Here is a 17,500-nt window from a genome sequence, read left to right as displayed (position 1 = left end):
AGAACACCTGCTCTTTACACTGAGTACACAAAACATTATGAACACCTGCTCTTTACACTGAGTATACAAAACATTATGAACACCTGCTCTTTACACTGAGTATACAAAACATTATGAACACCTGCTCTTTACACTGAGTATACAAAACATTATGAACACCTGCTCTTTACACTGAGTATACAAAACATTATGAACACCTGCTCTTTACACCTAACGAACAAAACATTATGAACACCTGCTCTTTACACTGAGTATACAAAACATTAAGAACACCTGCTCTTTACACTGAGTATAGAAAACATTATGAACACCTGCTCTTTACACTGAGTATACAAAACATTATGAACACCTGCTCTTTACACTGAACGAACAAAACATTATGAACACCTGCTCTTTACACTGAGTATAGAAAACATTATGAACACCTGCTCTTTACACTGAGTATACAAAACATTATGAACACCTGCTCTTTACACTGAGTATACAAAACATTATGAACACCTGCTCTTTACAATGAGTACACAAAACATTATGAACACCTGCTCTTTACACTGAGTATACAAAACATTATGAACACCTGTGCTCTTTACAATGAGTATACAAAACATTATGAACACCTGCTCTTTACACTGAGTATACTGAACATTATGAACACCTGCTCTTTACACTGAGTACACAAAACATTATGAACACCTGCTCTTTACACTGAGTATACTGAACATTATGAACACCTGCTCTTTACACTGAGTATACAAAACATTATGAACACCTGCTCTTTACAATGAGTATACTGAACATTATGAACACCTGCTCTTTACACTGAGTATACAAAACATTATGAACACCTGCTCTTTACACTGAGTATACTGAACATTATGAACACCTGCTCTTTACACTGAGTATACAAAACATTATGAACACCTGCTCTTTACACTGAACGAACAAAACATTATGAACACCTGCTCTTTACACTGAGTATACTGAACATTATGAACACCTGCTCTTTACACTGAGTACACAAAACATTATGAACACCTGCTCTTTACACTGAACGAACAAAACATTGTGAACATCTGCTCTTTACACTGAGTACACAAAACATTATGAACACCTGCTCTTTACACTGAACGAACAAAATATTCCATGCCCCGAATAATTGAGGCAGTAGAGTCCATGCCCCTAGAGGCTGTTTTGAGGGTGTAACTCAATATTAGGGAGCTGTTTCTAGTGTTTGCTATACTCAGTGTATATCATAATACAATCATGATTTGATAGTCATCATGACTCATTTTCTATACAGTAGGCTTTGATGATTAAATCCATTGATGTATTTATGGCTGTGATCTAATGTAGAACCTGTGGTTCGGTCTCTTCGGGGTTAAATTTATACAGCGGGATTGAATGAAGACTTGACCTAAAAAAGATCATAAAAATGATCCTTTCCCGAACACTATCCATTCATCTATTGGTTATGATTGTGTTCCAGGTCATTCATCTATTGGTTGTGTTTGTGTTCCAGGTCATTCATCTATTGGTTGTGTTTGTGTTCCAGGTCATTCATCTATTGGTTGTGTTTGTGTTCCAGGTCATTCATCTATTGGTTGTGTTTGTGTTCCAGGTCATTCATCTATTGGTTGTGTTTGTGTTCCAGGTCATTCGTCTATTGGTTGTGTTTGTGTTCCAGGTCATTCATCTATTGGTTGTGTTTGTGTTCCAGGTCATTCATCTATTGGTTGTGTTTGTGTTCCAGGTCATTCATCTATTGGTTGTGTTTGTGTTCCAGGTCATTCATCTATTGGTTGTGTTTGTGTTCCAGGTCATTCATCTATTGGTTGTGTTTGTGTTCCAGGTCATTCATCTATTGGTTGTGTTTGTGTTCCAGGTCATTAATCTATTGGTTGTGTTTGTGTTCCAGGTAATTTGTCTATTGGTTGTGTTTGTGTTCCAGGTCATTCATCTATTGGTTGTGTTTGTGTTCCAGGTCATTCGTCTATTGGTTGTGTTTGTGTTCCAGGTCATTCATCTATTGGTTGTGTTTGTGTTCCAGGTCATTCATCTATTGGTTGTGTTTGTGTTCCAGGTCATTCATCTATTGGTTGTGTTTGTGTTCCAGGTAATTCATCTATTGGTTGTGTTTGTGTTCCAGGTCATTCATCTATTGGTTGTGTTTGTGTTCCAGGTCATTCATCTATTGGTTGTGTTTGTGTTCCAGGTCATTCATCTATTGGTTGTGTTTGTGTTCCAGGTCATTCATCTATTGGTTGTGTTTGTGTTCCAGGTCATTCATCTATTGGTTGTGTTTGTGTTCCAGGTCATTCATCTATTGGTTGTGTTTGTGTTCCAGGTCATTCATCTATTGGTTGTGTTTGTGTTCCAGGTCATTCATCTATTGGTTGTGTTTGTGTTCCAGGTCATTCATCTATTGGTTGTGTTTGTGTTCCAGGTAATTAATCTATTGGTTGTGTTTGTGTTCCAGGTCATTCATCTATTGGTTGTGTTTGTGTTCCAGGTCATTCATCTATTGGTTGTGTTTGTGTTCCAGGTCATTCATCTATTGGTTGTGTTTGTGTTCCAGGTCATTCATCTATTGGTTGTGTTTGTGTTCCAGGTCATTCATCTGTTGGTTGTGTTTGTGTTCCAGGTCATTCATATATTGGTTGTGTTTGTGTTCCAGGTCATTAATCTATTGGTTGTGTTTGTGTTCCAGGTCATTAATCTATTGGTTGTGTTTGTGTTCCAGGTAATTCATCTATTGGTTGTGTTTGTGTTCCAGGTCATTAATCTATTGGTTGTGTTTGTGTTCCAGGTAATTCATCTATTGGTTGTGTTTGTGTTCCAGGTCATTAATCTATTGGTTGTGTTTGTGTTCCAGGTAATTCATCTATTGGTTGTGTTTGTGTTCCAGGTAATTCATCTATTGGTTGTGTTTGTGTTCCAGGTCATTAATCTATTGGTTGTGTTTGTGTTCCAGGTCATTCATCTAGTGGTTATTATTTTGTTCCAGGTCATTAATCTATTGGTTTTGATTGTGTTCCAGGTCATTAATCTATTGGTTGTGTTTGTGTTCCAGGTCAATAATATATTGGTTATGATTGTGTTCCAGGTCATTAATGTATTGTTTGTGTTTCTAAGAATATTTGGAAGATAAATACACAACGCAGAGACAGAGGAGGAAAAGTCAGTAGAGTAACGATCATTGGAAATAGTGTTTTTTCTGTAATAGGGGATTAATGCAGAGACATGGGAGGAAGTTGCCTGTATATTGAGTCGGAAATAGAATACTTGTTATTTAGCCATTGGCCCAGTTTTATTGCAAGGAATTGTAATTGGTCAACCACAGGCTAGGGCGGGGTTATAAACTATATCCTGTCCCTCTGTTTACTGGAGAGAACCACATGAGAGGATCACTGAGGAGAGAATCACTGAGGACAGGGGAGAATGAACATCTACCTCCCCCATGATTTGTCCTCTTTGAATTAACCTGTTTTTCTCCACCTGATTTGCTTTGGGGTCTGTGTTATTGAATAATAACGTCAACTGCTAATATGTTCCAGGTCATTAATCTATTGGTTGTGTTCCAGGTCATTCATCTATTGGTTGTGGTTGTGTTCCAGGTCATTAATCTATTGGTTGTGTTCCAGGTCATTAATCTAGTGGTTGTGATTGTGTTCCAGGTCATTCATATATTGGTTGTGGTTGTGTTCCAGGTCATTAATCTATTGGTTGTGTTCAAAGGTCATTAATCTATTGGTTGTGTTCCAGGTCATTAATCTATTGGTTGTGTTCCGGGACATTAATCTATTGGCTGTGGTTGTGTTCCAGGTCATAAATCTATTAGTTTTGGTTGTGTTACAGGTCATTAATCTATTGGTTGTGGTTGTGTTCCAGGTCATTAATCTATTGGTTGTGGTTGTGTTCCAGGTCATTAATCTATTGGTTGTGGTTGTGTTCCAGGTCATTCAGCTATTGGTTGTGTTCCAGGTCATTAACCTATTGGTTGTGTTCCAGGTCATTAATCTATTGGTTGTGTTCCAGGTCATTAATCTATTGGTTGTGTTCCAGGTCATTAATCTATTGGTTGTGTTTGTGTTCCAGGTAATTCATCTATTGGTTGTGTTTGTGTTCCAGGTCATTAATCTATTGGTTGTGTTTGTGTTCCAGGTCATTCATCTAGTGGTTATTATTTTGTTCCAGGTCATTAATCTATTGGTTTTGATTGTGTTCCAGGTCATTAATCTATTGGTTGTGTTTGTGTTCCAGGTCAATAATATATTGGTTATGATTGTGTTCCAGGTCATTAATGTATTGTTTGTGTTTCTAAGAATATTTGGAAGATAAATACACAACGCAGAGACAGAGGAGGAAAAGTCAGTAGAGTAACGATCATTGGAAATAGTGTTTTTTCTGTAATAGGGGATTAATGCAGAGACATGGGAGGAAGTTGCCTGTATATTGAGTCGGAAATAGAATACTTGTTATTTAGCCATTGGCCCAGTTTTATTGCAAGGAATTGTAATTGGTCAACCACAGGCTAGGGCGGGGTTATAAACTATATCCTGTCCCTCTGTTTACTGGAGAGAACCACATGAGAGGATCACTGAGGAGAGAATCAATGAGGACAGGGGAGAATGAACATCTACCTCCCCCATGATTTGTCCTCTTTGAATTAACCTGTTTTTCTCCACCTGATTTGCTTTGGGGTCTGTGTTATTGAATAATAACGTCAACTGCTAATATGTTCCAGGTCATTCATCTATTGGTTGTGTTCCAGGTCATTAATCTATTGTTTATGTTCCAGGTCATTAATCTATTGTTTATGTTCCAGGTCTTTAATCTATTGTTTATGTTCCAGGTCTTTAATCTATTGTTTATGTTCCAGGTCATTAATCTATTGTTTATGTTCCAGGACATTAATCTATTGGTTGTGTTCCAGGTCATTAATCTATTGGTTGTTGTTCTGTTCCAAGTCATTAATCTATTGGTTGTGTTCCAGGTCATTAATCTATTTGTTGTGGTTGTGTTCCAGGTCATTCATCTATTGGTTGTGTTCCAGGTCATTAATCTAGTGGTTGTGATTGTGTTCCAGGTCATTAATCTATTGGTTGTGGTTGTGTTCCAGGTCATTAATCTATTGGTTGTGTTCCAGGTCATTAATATATTGGTTGTTGTTGTTGTGTTCCAGGTCATTAATCTATTGGTTGTGTTCCAGGTCATTCATCTATTGGTTGTGTTCCAGGTCATTCATCTATTGGTTGTGGTTGTGTTCCAGGTCATTAATCTATTGGTTGTGTTCCAGGTCATTAATCTATTGGTTGTGTTCCAGGTCATTAATCTATTGGTTGTGTTCCAGGACATTCATCTATTAGTTGTGTTCCAGGTCATTAATCTATTGGTTGTGGTTGTGTTCCAGGTCACTAATCTATTGGTTGTGTTCCAGGTCATGAATCTATTGGTTTTGTTCCAGATCATTAATATATTGGTGGTTGTGATTGTGTTCCAGGTCATTCATATATTGGTTGTGGTTGTGTTCCAGGTCATTAATCTATTGGTTGTGTTCCAGGTCATTAATCTATTGGTTGTGTTCCAGGTCATTAATCTATTGGTTGTGTTCCGGGACATTAATCTATTGGCTGTGGTTGTGTTCCAGGTCATAAATCTATTAGTTGTGGTTGTGTTACAGGTCATTAATCTATTGGTTGTGGTTGTGTTCCAGGTCATTAATCTATTGGTTGTGGTTGTGTTCCAGGTCATTAATCTATTGGTTGTGGTTGTGTTCCAGGTCATTAATCTATTGGTTGTGGTTGTGTTCCAGGTCATTCATCTATTGGTTGTGTTCCAGGTCATTAACCTATTGGTTGTGTTCCAGGTCATTAATCTATTGGTTGTGTTCCAGGTCATTAATCTATTGGTTGTGTTCCAGGTCATTCATCTATTGGTTGTGTTCCAGGACATTAATCTATTGGTTGTGTTCCAGGTCATTAATCTATTGGTTGTGTTCCAGGACATTCATCTATTGGTTATGTTCCAGGTCATTAATCTATTGTTTATGTTCCAGGACATTAATCTATTGGTTGTGTTCCAGGTCATTAATCTATTGGTTGTTGTTCTGTTCCAAGTCATTAATCTATTGGTTGTGTTCCAGGTCATTAATCTATTCGTTGTGGTTGTGTTCCAGGTCATTCATCTATTGGTTGTGTTCCAGGTCATTAATCTAGTGGTTGTGATTGTGTTCCAGGTCATTAATCTATTGGTTGTGGTTGTGTTCCAGGTCATTAATCTATTGGTTGTGTTCCAGGTCATTAATATATTGTTTGTTGTTGTGTTCCAGGTCATTAATCTATTGGTTGTGTTCCAGGTCATTCATCTATTGGTTGTGTTCCAGGTCATTCATCTATTGGTTGTGGTTGTGTTCCAGGTCATTAATCTATTGGTTGTGTTCCAGGTCATTAATCTAGTGGTTGTGATTGTGTTCCAGGTCATTCATATATTGGTTGTGGTTGTGTTCCAGGTCATTAATCTATTGGTTGTGTTCCAGGTCATTAATCTATTGGTTGTGTTCCAGGTCATTAATCTATTGGTTGTGTTCCGGGACATTAATTTATTGGCTGTGGTTGTGTTCCAGGTCATAAATCTATTAGTTGTGGTTGTGTTACAGGTCATTAATCTATTGGTTGTGGTTGTGTTCCAGGTCATTCACCTATTGGTTGTGTTCCAGGTCATTAATCTATTGGTTGTGTTCCAGGTCATTAATCTATTGGTTGTGTTCCAGGTCATTCATCTATTGGTTGTGTTCCAGGACATTAATCTATTGGTTGTGTTCCAGGTCATTAATCTATTGGTTGTGTTCCAGGACATTCATCTATTGGTTATGTTCCAGGTCATTAATCTATTGTTTATGTTCCAGGACATTAATCTATTGGTTGTGTTCCAGGTCATTAATCTATTGGTTGTTGTTCTGTTCCAAGTCATTAATCTATTGGTTGTGTTCCAGGTCATTAATCTATTCGTTGTGGTTGTGTTCCAGGTCATTCATCTATTGGTTGTGTTCCAGGTCATTAATCTAGTGGTTGTGATTGTGTTCCAGGTCATTAATCTATTGGTTGTGGTTGTGTTCCAGGTCATTAATCTATTGGTTGTGTTCCAGGTCATTAATATATTGTTTGTTGTTGTGTTCCAGGTCATTAATCTATTGGTTGTGTTCCAGGTCATTCATCTATTGGTTGTGTTCCAGGTCATTCATCTATTGGTTGTGGTTGTGTTCCAGGTCATTAATCTATTGGTTGTGTTCCAGGTCATTCATCTAGTGGTTGTGATTGTGTTCCAGGTCATTCATATATTGGTTGTGGTTGTGTTCCAGGTCATTAATCTATTGGTTGTGTTCCAGGTCATTAATATATTGGTTGTTGTTGTTGTGTTCCAGGTCATTAATCTATTGGTTGTGTTCCAGGTCATTCATCTATTGGTTGTGTTCCAGGTCATTCATCTATTGGTTGTGGTTGTGTTCCAGGTCATTAATCTATTGGTTGTGTTCCAGGTCATTAATCTATTGGTTGTGTTCCAGGTCATTAATCTATTGGTTGTGTTCCAGGACATTCATCTATTAGTTGTGTTCCAGGTCATTAATCTATTGGTTGTGGTTGTGTTCCAGGTCACTAATCTATTGGTTGTGTTCCAGGTCATGAATCTATTGGTTTTGTTCCAGATCATTAATATATTGGTGGTTGTGATTGTGTTCCAGGTCATTCATATATTGGTTGTGGTTGTGTTCCAGGTCATTAATCTATTGGTTGTGTTCCAGGTCATTAATCTATTGGTTGTGTTCCAGGTCATTAATCTATTGGTTGTGTTCCGGGACATTAATCTATTGGCTGTGGTTGTGTTCCAGGTCATAAATCTATTAGTTGTGGTTGTGTTACAGGTCATTAATCTATTGGTTGTGGTTGTGTTCCAGGTCATTAATCTATTGGTTGTGGTTGTGTTCCAGGTCATTCATCTATTGGTTGTGTTCCAGGTCATTAACCTATTGGTTGTGTTCCAGGTCATTAATCTATTGGTTGTGTTCCAGGTCATTAATCTATTGGTTGTGTTCCATGTCATTCATCTATTGGTTGTGTTCCAGGACATTAATCTATTGGTTGTGTTCCAGGTCATTAATCTATTGGTTGTGTTCCAGGACATTCATCTATTGGTTGTGTTCCAGGTCATTAATCTATTGGTTGTGGTTGTGTTCCAGGTCATTCATCTATTGGTTGTGTTCCAGGTCATTAACCTATTGGTTGTGTTCCAGGTCATTAATCTATTGGTTGTGTTCCAGGTCATGAATCTATTGGTTGTGTTCCAGGTCATTAATCTATTGGTTGTGTTCCAGGACATTAATCTATTGGTTGTGTTCCAGGTCATTAATCTATTGGTTGTGTTCCAGGACATTCATCTATTAGTTGTGTTCCAGGTTATTAATCTATTGGTTGTGGTTGTGTTCCAGGTCACTAATCTATTGGTTGTGTTCCAGGTCATGAATCTATTGGTTTTGTTCCAGATCATTAATATATTGGTTGTGTTCCAGGTCATTAATCTATTGGTTGTGGTTGTGTTCCAGGTCATTCATCTATTGGTTGTGGTTGTGTTCCAGGTCATTAATCTATTGGTTGTGTTCCAGGTCATTAATCTATTGGTTGTGTTCCAGGTCATTAATCTATTGGTTGTGTTCCAGGTCATTAATCTATTGGTTTTGTTCCAGGACATTAATCTATTGGTTGTGTTCCAGGTCATTAATCTATTGGTTGTGTTCCAGGTCATTAATCTATTGGTTTTGTTCCAGGACAATAATCTATTGGTTGTGTTCCAGGTCATTAATCTATTGGTTGTGGTTGTGTTCCAGGTCACTAATCTATTGGTTGTGTTCCAGGTCATTAATCTATTGGTTTTGTTCCAGGTCATTAATCTATTGGTTGTGTTCCAGGACATTAATCTATTGGTTGTGTTCCAGGTCATTAATCTATTGGTTGTGTTCCAGGACATTCATCTATTAGTTGTGTTCCAGGTCATTAATCTATTGGTTGTGGTTGTGTTCCAGGTCACTAATCTATTGGTTGTGTTCCAGGTCATGAATCTATTGGTTTTGTTCCAGATCATTAATATATTGGTTGTGTTCCAGGTCATTAATCTATTGGTTGTGGTTGTGTTCCAGGTCATTCATCTATTGGTTGTGGTTGTGTTCCAGGTCATTAATCTATTGGTTGTGTTCCAGGTCATTAATCTATTGGTTGTGTTCCAGGTCATTAATCTATTGGTTGTGTTCCAGGTCATTAATCTATTGGTTTTGTTCCAGGACATTAATCTATTGGTTGTGTTCCAGGTCATTAATCTATTGGTTGTGTTCCAGGTCATTAATCTATTGGTTTTGTTCCAGGACATTAATCTATTGGTTGTGTTCCAGGTCATTAATCTATTGGTTGTGGTTGTGTTCCAGGTCACTAATCTATTGGTTGTGTTCCAGGTCATTAATCTATTGGTTTTGTTCCAGGTCATTAATATATTGGTTGTGTTCCAGGTCATTAATCTATTGGTTGTGTTCCAGGTCATTAATCTATTGGTTGTGTTCCAGGACATTAATCTATTGGTTGTGTTCCAGGTCATTAATCTATTGGTTTTGTTCCAGGACATTAATCTATTGGTTGTGTTCCAGGTCATTAATCTATTGGTTGTGTTCCAGGTCATTAATCTATTGGTTTTGTTCCAGGACATTAATCTATTGGTTGTGTTCCAGGTCATTAATCTATTGGTTGTGGTTGTGTTCCAGGTCACTAATCTATTGGTTGTGTTCCAGGTCATTAATATATTGGTTGTGTTCCAGGACATTAATCTATTGGTTGTGTTCCAGGTCATTAATCTATTGGTTGTGTTCCAGGTCATTAATCTATTGGTTTTGTTCCAGGTCATTAATATATTGGTTGTGTTCCAGGTCATTAATCTATTGGTTGTGTTCCAGGTCATTAATCTATTGGTTGTGTTCCAGGACATTAATCTATTGGTTGTGTTCCAGGTCATTAATCTATTGGTTTTGTTCCAGGACATTAATCTATTGGTTGTGTTCCAGGTCATTAATCTATTGGTTGTGTTCCAGGTCATTAATCTATTGGTTTTGTTCCAGGACATTAATCTATTGGTTGTGTTCCAGGTCATTAATCTATTGGTTGTGGTTGTGTTCCAGGTCACTAATCTATTGGTTGTGTTCCAGGTCATTAATCTATTGGTTTTGTTCCAGGTCATTAATATATTGGTTGTGTTCCAGGACATTAATCTATTGGTTGTGTTCCAGGTCATTAATCTATTGGTTGTGTTCCAGGTCATTAATCTATTGGTTTTGTTCCAGGTCATTAATATATTGGTTGTGTTCCAGGTCATTAATCTATTGGTTGTGTTCCAGGTCATTAATCTATTGGTTGTGTTCCAGGACATTAATATATTGGTTGTGTTCCAGGTCATTAATCTATTGGTTGTGTTCCAGTTCATTAATCTATTGGTTGTGGTTGTGTTCCAGGTCATTAATCTATTGGTTGTTGTTGTGTTCCAGGTCATTCATCTATTGGTTGTGTTCCAGGTCATTAACCTATTGGTTGTGTTCCAGGTCATTAATCTATTGGTTGTGTTCCAGGTCATTAATCTATTGGTTGTGTTCCAGGTCATTCATCTATTGGTTGTGTTCCAGGACATTAATCTATTGGTTGTGTTCCAGGTCATTAATCTATTGGTTGTGTTCCAGGACATTCATCTATTGGTTGTGTTCCAGGTCATTAATCTATTGGTTGTGGTTGTGTTCCAGGTCATTCATCTATTGGTTGTGTTCCAGGTCATTAACCTATTGGTTGTGTTCCAGGTCATTAATCTATTGGTTGTGTTCCAGGTCATGAATCTATTGGTTGTGTTCCAGGTCATTAATCTATTGGTTGTGTTCCAGGACATTAATCTATTGGTTGTGTTCCAGGTCATTAATCTATTGGTTGTGTTCCAGGACATTAATCTATTAGTTGTGTTCCAGGTCATTAATCTATTGGTTGTGGTTGTGTTCCAGGTCACTAATCTATTGGTTGTGTTCCAGGTCATTAATCTATTGGTTTTGTTCCAGGTCATTAATATATTGGTTGTGTTCCAGGTCATTAATCTATTGGTTGTGGTTGTGTTCCAGGTCATTCATCTATTGGTTGTGGTTGTGTTCCAGGTCATTAATCTATTGGTTGTGTTCCAGGTCATTAATCTATTGGTTGTGTTCCAGGTCATTAATCTATTGGTTGTGTTCCAGGTCATTAATCTATTGGTTTTGTTCCAGGACATTAATCTATTGGTTGTGTTCCAGGTCATTAATCTATTGGTTGTGTTCCAGGACATTAATCTATTGGTTGTGTTCCAGGTCATTAATCTATTGGTTGTGGTTGTGTTCCAGGTCACTAATCTATTGGTTGTGTTCCAGGTCATTAATCTATTGGTTTTGTTCCAGGTCATTAATATATTGGTTGTGTTCCAGGACATTAATCTATTGGTTGTGTTCCAGGTCATTAATCTATTGGTTGTGTTCCAGGACATTAATCTATTGGTTGTGTTCCAGGTCATTAATCTATTGGTTGTGTTCCAGTTCATTAATCTAGTGGTTGTGTTCCAGGTCATTAATCTAGTGGTTGTGTTCCAGGTGCGTCCGTCAGACTACCAGTACATTAGCAGCAGGAGCAGTGGAGACTCTCTGTGGTTCAAACTAGAGCCGGTCAAGATAGACACGTCCAAACTAGAACACCTCTTCCAGACCAAGTCCAAGGAGATACCTGTCACCAAGGTAACCACACACGCATGCACGCACACACAAGTATGTTAGACATCAAAACATCAAGACTGAACCGATCACAGCCAAGAGTAAATGAGAATCCATCTATCCCTTTACCCTTGTCTACGTGTGTAGACATACCCCCTGTGGAAGGCCCCTTAAGACCTCTGACTTCCTATAATAGGTAAGGTCTGGATAGGAGAGGCTGGGGGCTGAACGCTAACCTCTGGCACTTTGCACTATAGACGCCTCTCAAAACCACAACTGTTATTTTAATCTGCTACCATTCGAATCACCTCTGGTGAAGACTGGTGGCCTCCACACACACGCGCACACACACACACACACGCACACACACACAGTCTGGTGGGCTATACTCCTGTTAGGTTCAGGGGGTCAGTCGGAGAACTGATCCTGGTTGGAGAGCACCTTGGAATCACTTGTACGTCTGTCAGGGGGATCTGTGTTGGAAATGTCTCTCTCACTTTACCTGAAACATCTCGTTTTGTGATATCGTAAGGGTCTCATGAAGGTAATGTGTCTCTCCATCGAGAGACAGTAACGGGGGTACTTCCCCACGATGACGGAATTACGGACTGCGACTCAGATTTAAATCACTTTAAAATGTATGACAAACAAACAAAAAAACATTGATTTCAAAGATTAGCAAACCATACAACTCTATGCACAAGTACTACTCTTAACAATTTACACTGAAATGTTTTACAAAAACACATTTACTGGGAGACCTATGTAGACGCAAAGTTTGGTGACAGAATTTTCTTCCAGTTTTTTTATGTGACCCCGTTTTCCAACACTTGTGACACAAACATTGTATAAACATCAAAAACATGTTTTACCAATCACATCTGTGAAAATAAACTTCCATTTTTCAGCACCCTGTCTTTCAAAGATAGTTTGTAAAAATCCAAATAACGTCACAGATCTTCATTGTAAAGGGTTTAAACCCTGTTTCTCGAGCTTGTTCAATGAACCATAAACAATTAATGAACATGCACCTGTGGAACGGTTGTTAAGACACTAACAGATTTACAGACGGTAGGCAATTAAGGTCACAGCTATGAAAACTTAGGCCACTAAAGAGGCCTTTCTACTGACTCTGAAAAACACCAAAATAAAGATGCCCAGGGTCCCTGCTCATCTGTGTGAACTTGCCTTAGGCATGCTGCAAGGAGACATGAGGACCGCAGATGTGGCCAGGTCAATAAATTGCAATGTCCGTACTGTGAGATACCTAAGACAGCTGATCGTCCTTGTAGTGGCAGACCATGTGTAACAACACCTGTACAGGATTGGTACATCCGAACATCCCACCTGCGGGACAGGTACAGGATGGCAACAACAACTCCCTCATATGGTACCCTTCCTGCAGACTCATCCTGACATGACCCTCCAGCATGACAATGCCACCAGCCATACTGCTCGTTCTGTGCATGAATTCCTGCTAGAGAGGAATGCCACTGTTCTGCCATGGCCAGCAAAGAGCCCAGATCTCAATCCCATTGAGCACATCTGGGACCTGTTGGATCTGAGGGTGAGGGCTAGGGCCATTCCACCCCAGAAATGTCTGAGAACTTGCATGTGCCTTGGTGGAAGAGTGGGGTAACATCTCACAGCAAGAACTGGCAAATCTGGTGCAGTCCATGAGGAGGAGATGCACTGCAGTACTTAATGCAGCTGGTGGCCACACCAGATACTGACTGTTACTTTTGATTTTGACCCCCCTTTGTTCAGGGACACATTATTCAATTTCTGTTAGTCACATGTCTGTGGAACATGTTCAGTTTATGTCAGTCTGTTGAATCTTGTTATGTTCATACAAATATTTTCTCACGTTAATAAGTTTGCTGAAAATAAACCCAGTTGACAGTGAGAGGATGTTTGTTTTTTTGCTGAGTTTATATACAGTATATATATATATATATATATATATCTTCTCATTATGAGTGAATAATATTGTGAAATTGTAAAAATTATAATAATTCCCTTCTATTGTAAGACCTGTTTGAAAAGACGTCACCAAGGGGTTAAATTAGTTAATAGACCAGTGAAGAAAATGGTTGTGTGTCTTAAACTTACAGAAGGCTGAACAAATGTCTCCCAAACTAAATATACGTATCGATATCAGTTTGGCAGGGGTCTGTAAGTATTGATATCAGTTTGGCAGGGGTCTTTATGTGTTGATATCAGTTTGGCAGGGGTCTTTACATATCGATATCAGTATGGCAGGGGTCTTTACGTATCGATATCAGTTTGGCAGGGGTCTTTACGTATCGATATCAGTTTGGCAGGGGTCTTTATGTATTCATATCAGTTTGGCAGGGGTCTTTACATATTGATATCAGTTTGGCAGGGGTCTTTACGTATTGATATCAGTTTGGCAGGGGTCTTTACATATCAATATCAGTTTGGCAGGGGTCTTTACGTATCGATATCGGTTTGGCAGGGGTTTTACGTATCGATATTAGTTTGGCAGGGGTCTGTACGTATTGATATCAGTTTGGCAGGGGTCTGTACATATTGATATCAGTTTGGCAGGGGTCTTTACATATCAATATCAGTTTGGCAGGGGTCTTTACGTATCGATATCAGTTTGGCAGGGGTTTTACGTATCGATATTAGTTTGGCAGGGGTCTGTATGTATTGATATCAGTTTGGCAGGGGTCTGTACATATTGATATCAGTTTGGCAGGGGTCTTTACGTATTGATATCAGTTTGGCAGGGGTCTTTACATATTGATATCAGTTTGGCAGGGGTCTTTACTTGTTGATATCAGTTTGGCAGGAGTCTTTACGTATCGATATCAGTTTGGCAGGGGTCTGTACGTATCGATATCAGTTTGGCAGGGGTCTTTACGTATCGATATCAGTTTGGCAGGGGTCTGTACGTATCGATATCAGTTTGGCAGGGGTCTTTATGTGTTGATATCAGTTTGGCAGGGGTCTTTACGTATTGATATCAGTTTGGCAGGGGTCTTTACGTATCGATATCAGTTTGGCAGGGGTCTTTACATATCGATATCAGTTTGGCAGGGGTCTTTACGTATTGATATCAGTTTGGCAGGAGTCTTTACGTGTCGATATCAGTTTGGCAGGGGTCTGTACGTATTGATATCAGTTTGGCAGGGGTCTGTACGTATTGATATCAGTTTGGCAGGGGTCTTTACGTATCGATATCAGTTTGGCAGGGGTCTTTACGTATCAATATCAGTTTGGCAGGTGTCTGTACGTATCGATATCAGTTTGGCAGGGGTCTTTACGTATCAATATCAGTTTGGCAGGAGTCTTTACGTGTCGATATCAGTTTGGCAGGGGTCTGTACGTATCGATATCAGTTTGGCAGGGGTCTGTACGTATCGATATCAGTTTGGCTGGGGTCTTTACGTATTGTTATCAGTTTGGCAGGTGTCTTTACGTATCGATATCAGTTTGGCAGGGGTCTTTACGTATCGATATCAGTTTGGCAGGGGTCTGTACGTATCGATATTAGTTTGGCAGGGGTCTATACGTATCGATATCAGTTTGGCAGGGGTCTGTACGTATCGATATCAGTTTGGCAGGGGTCTGTACGTATCGATATCAGTTTGGCAGGGGTCTGTACGTAAAAGTCTCCCTTTGCATGTTTGACCAGAAATCAAAGCCTTTACAAATTCCTAAACGATATAGATGCTGTAGATGACTGTTATAACTATAACTAACCAGGCTGTTGTAACTATAACTAACCAGGCTGTTATAACTATTGGATGATGACCAGGCTGTTATTACTGTAACTGTTGGATGTGACCAGGCTGTTATTACTATTGGATGATGACCAGGCTGTTATTACTATTGGATGATGACCAGGCTGTTATTACTATTGAATGATGACCAGGCTGTTATTACTATTGGATGTGACCAGGCTGTTATTACTATTGGATGATGACCAGGCTGTTATTACTATTGGATGATGACCAGGCTGTTATTACTATTGGATGATGACCAGGCTGTTATTACTATTGGATGATGACCAGGCTGTTATAACTAATGGATGTGACCAGGCTGTTATAACTATTGGATGTGACCAGGCTGTTATGACTATAACTATTGGATGTGACCAGGCTGTTATTACTATTGAATGATGACCAGGCTGTTATTACTATTGGATGTGACCAGGCTGTTATTACTATTGGATGTGACCAGGCTGTTATTACTATTGGATGTGACCATGCTGTTATAACTATAACTATTGGATGATGACCAGGCTGTTATTACTATTGGATGTGACCAGGCTGTTATTACTATTGGATGATGACCAGGCTGTTATTACTATTGGATGTGAACAGGCTGTTATAACTATTGGATGTGACCACGCTGTTATAACTATTGGATGTGACCAGGCTGTTATTACTATTGGATGATGACCAGGCTGTTATTACTATTGGATGTGACCAGGCTGTTATTACTATTGGATGTGACCAGGCTGTTATCACTATTGGATGTGACCAGGCTGTTATAACTATTGGATGATGACCAGGCTGTTATAACTATTGGATGATGACCAGGCTGTTATAACTATTGGATGTGACCAGGCTGTTATAACTATTGGATGTGACCAGGCTGTTATAACTATAACTATTGGATGTGACCAGGCTGTTATTACTATTGGATGTGACCAGGCTGTTATTGCTATTGGATGTGACCAGGCTGTTATAACTATTGGATGTGACCAGGCTGTTATAACTATTGGATGTGACCAGGCTGTTATAAGTATTGGATGTGACCAGGCTCTTATTACTATTGGATGTGACCAGGCTGTTATAACTATTGGATGTGACCAGGCTGTTATTACTATTGGATGATGACCAGGCTGTTAACTATTGAATGATGACCAGGCTGTTATAACTATTGGATGTGACCAGGCTGTTATAACTATTGGATGATGACCAGGCTGTTATAACTATTGGATGTTACCAGGCTGTTATTACTATTGGATGTGACCAGGCTGTTATTACTATTGGATGATGACCAGGCTGTTATAACTATTGGATGATGACCAGGCTGTTATTACTATTGGATGATGACCAGGCTGTTATAACTATTGGATGTGACCAGGCCGTTATTACTATTGGATGTGACCAGGCTGTTATTACTATTGGATGATGACCAGGCTGTTATAACTATTGGATGATGACCAGGCTGTTATTACTATTGGATGATGACCAGGCTGTTATAACTATTGGATGTGACCAGGCCGTTATTACTATTGGATGTGACCAGGATGTTATAACTATTGGATGATGACCAGGCTGTTATAACTATAACTATTGGATGTGACCAGGCTGTTATTACTATTGGATGTGACCAGGCTGTTATTACTATTGGATGTGACCAGGCTGTTATAACTATTGGATGTGACCAGGCTGTTATTACTATTGGATGTGACCAGGCTGTTATTACTATTGGATGATGACCAGGCTGTTATAACTATAACTTTTGGATGATGACCAGGCTGTTATAACTATTGGATGATGACCAGGCTGTTATAACTATTGGATGTGACCAGGCTGTTATTACTATTGGATGTGACCAGGATGTTATAACTATTGGATGATGACCAGGCTGTTATAACTATAACTATTGGATGTGACCAGGCTGTTATTACTATTGGATGTGACCAGGCTGTTATCA

At 38.9% G+C, this 17,500-nt stretch overlaps 1 protein-coding gene across 3 annotated transcripts in view; it reads left to right on the top strand.

Moving 5' to 3' along the window:
• The window catches only part of LOC139373885 (FH1/FH2 domain-containing protein 3-like), a 59,712-nt gene that overhangs the window by 12,752 nt on the left and 29,460 nt on the right, over window positions 1–17,500 (top strand). For all 3 annotated transcript variants that reach the window (XR_011627622.1, XR_011627621.1, XM_071114982.1), the window contains exon 6: window positions 11,684–11,824. Coding sequence is in view for 1 of the 3 variants with exons in the window: in XM_071114982.1 (XP_070971083.1) it covers window positions 11,684–11,824 (141 nt within the window). In the remaining 2 variants the exon portion in view is untranslated. The remainder of the gene's footprint in view (window positions 1–11,683; window positions 11,825–17,500) is intronic.

This window comes from Oncorhynchus clarkii, chromosome 18 (assembly GCF_045791955.1).
Source record: "Oncorhynchus clarkii lewisi isolate Uvic-CL-2024 chromosome 18, UVic_Ocla_1.0, whole genome shotgun sequence".
Lineage (NCBI taxonomy): Eukaryota > Metazoa > Chordata > Actinopteri > Salmoniformes > Salmonidae > Oncorhynchus > Oncorhynchus clarkii.
This window is presented reverse-complemented; position numbering and strand designations above follow the sequence as displayed.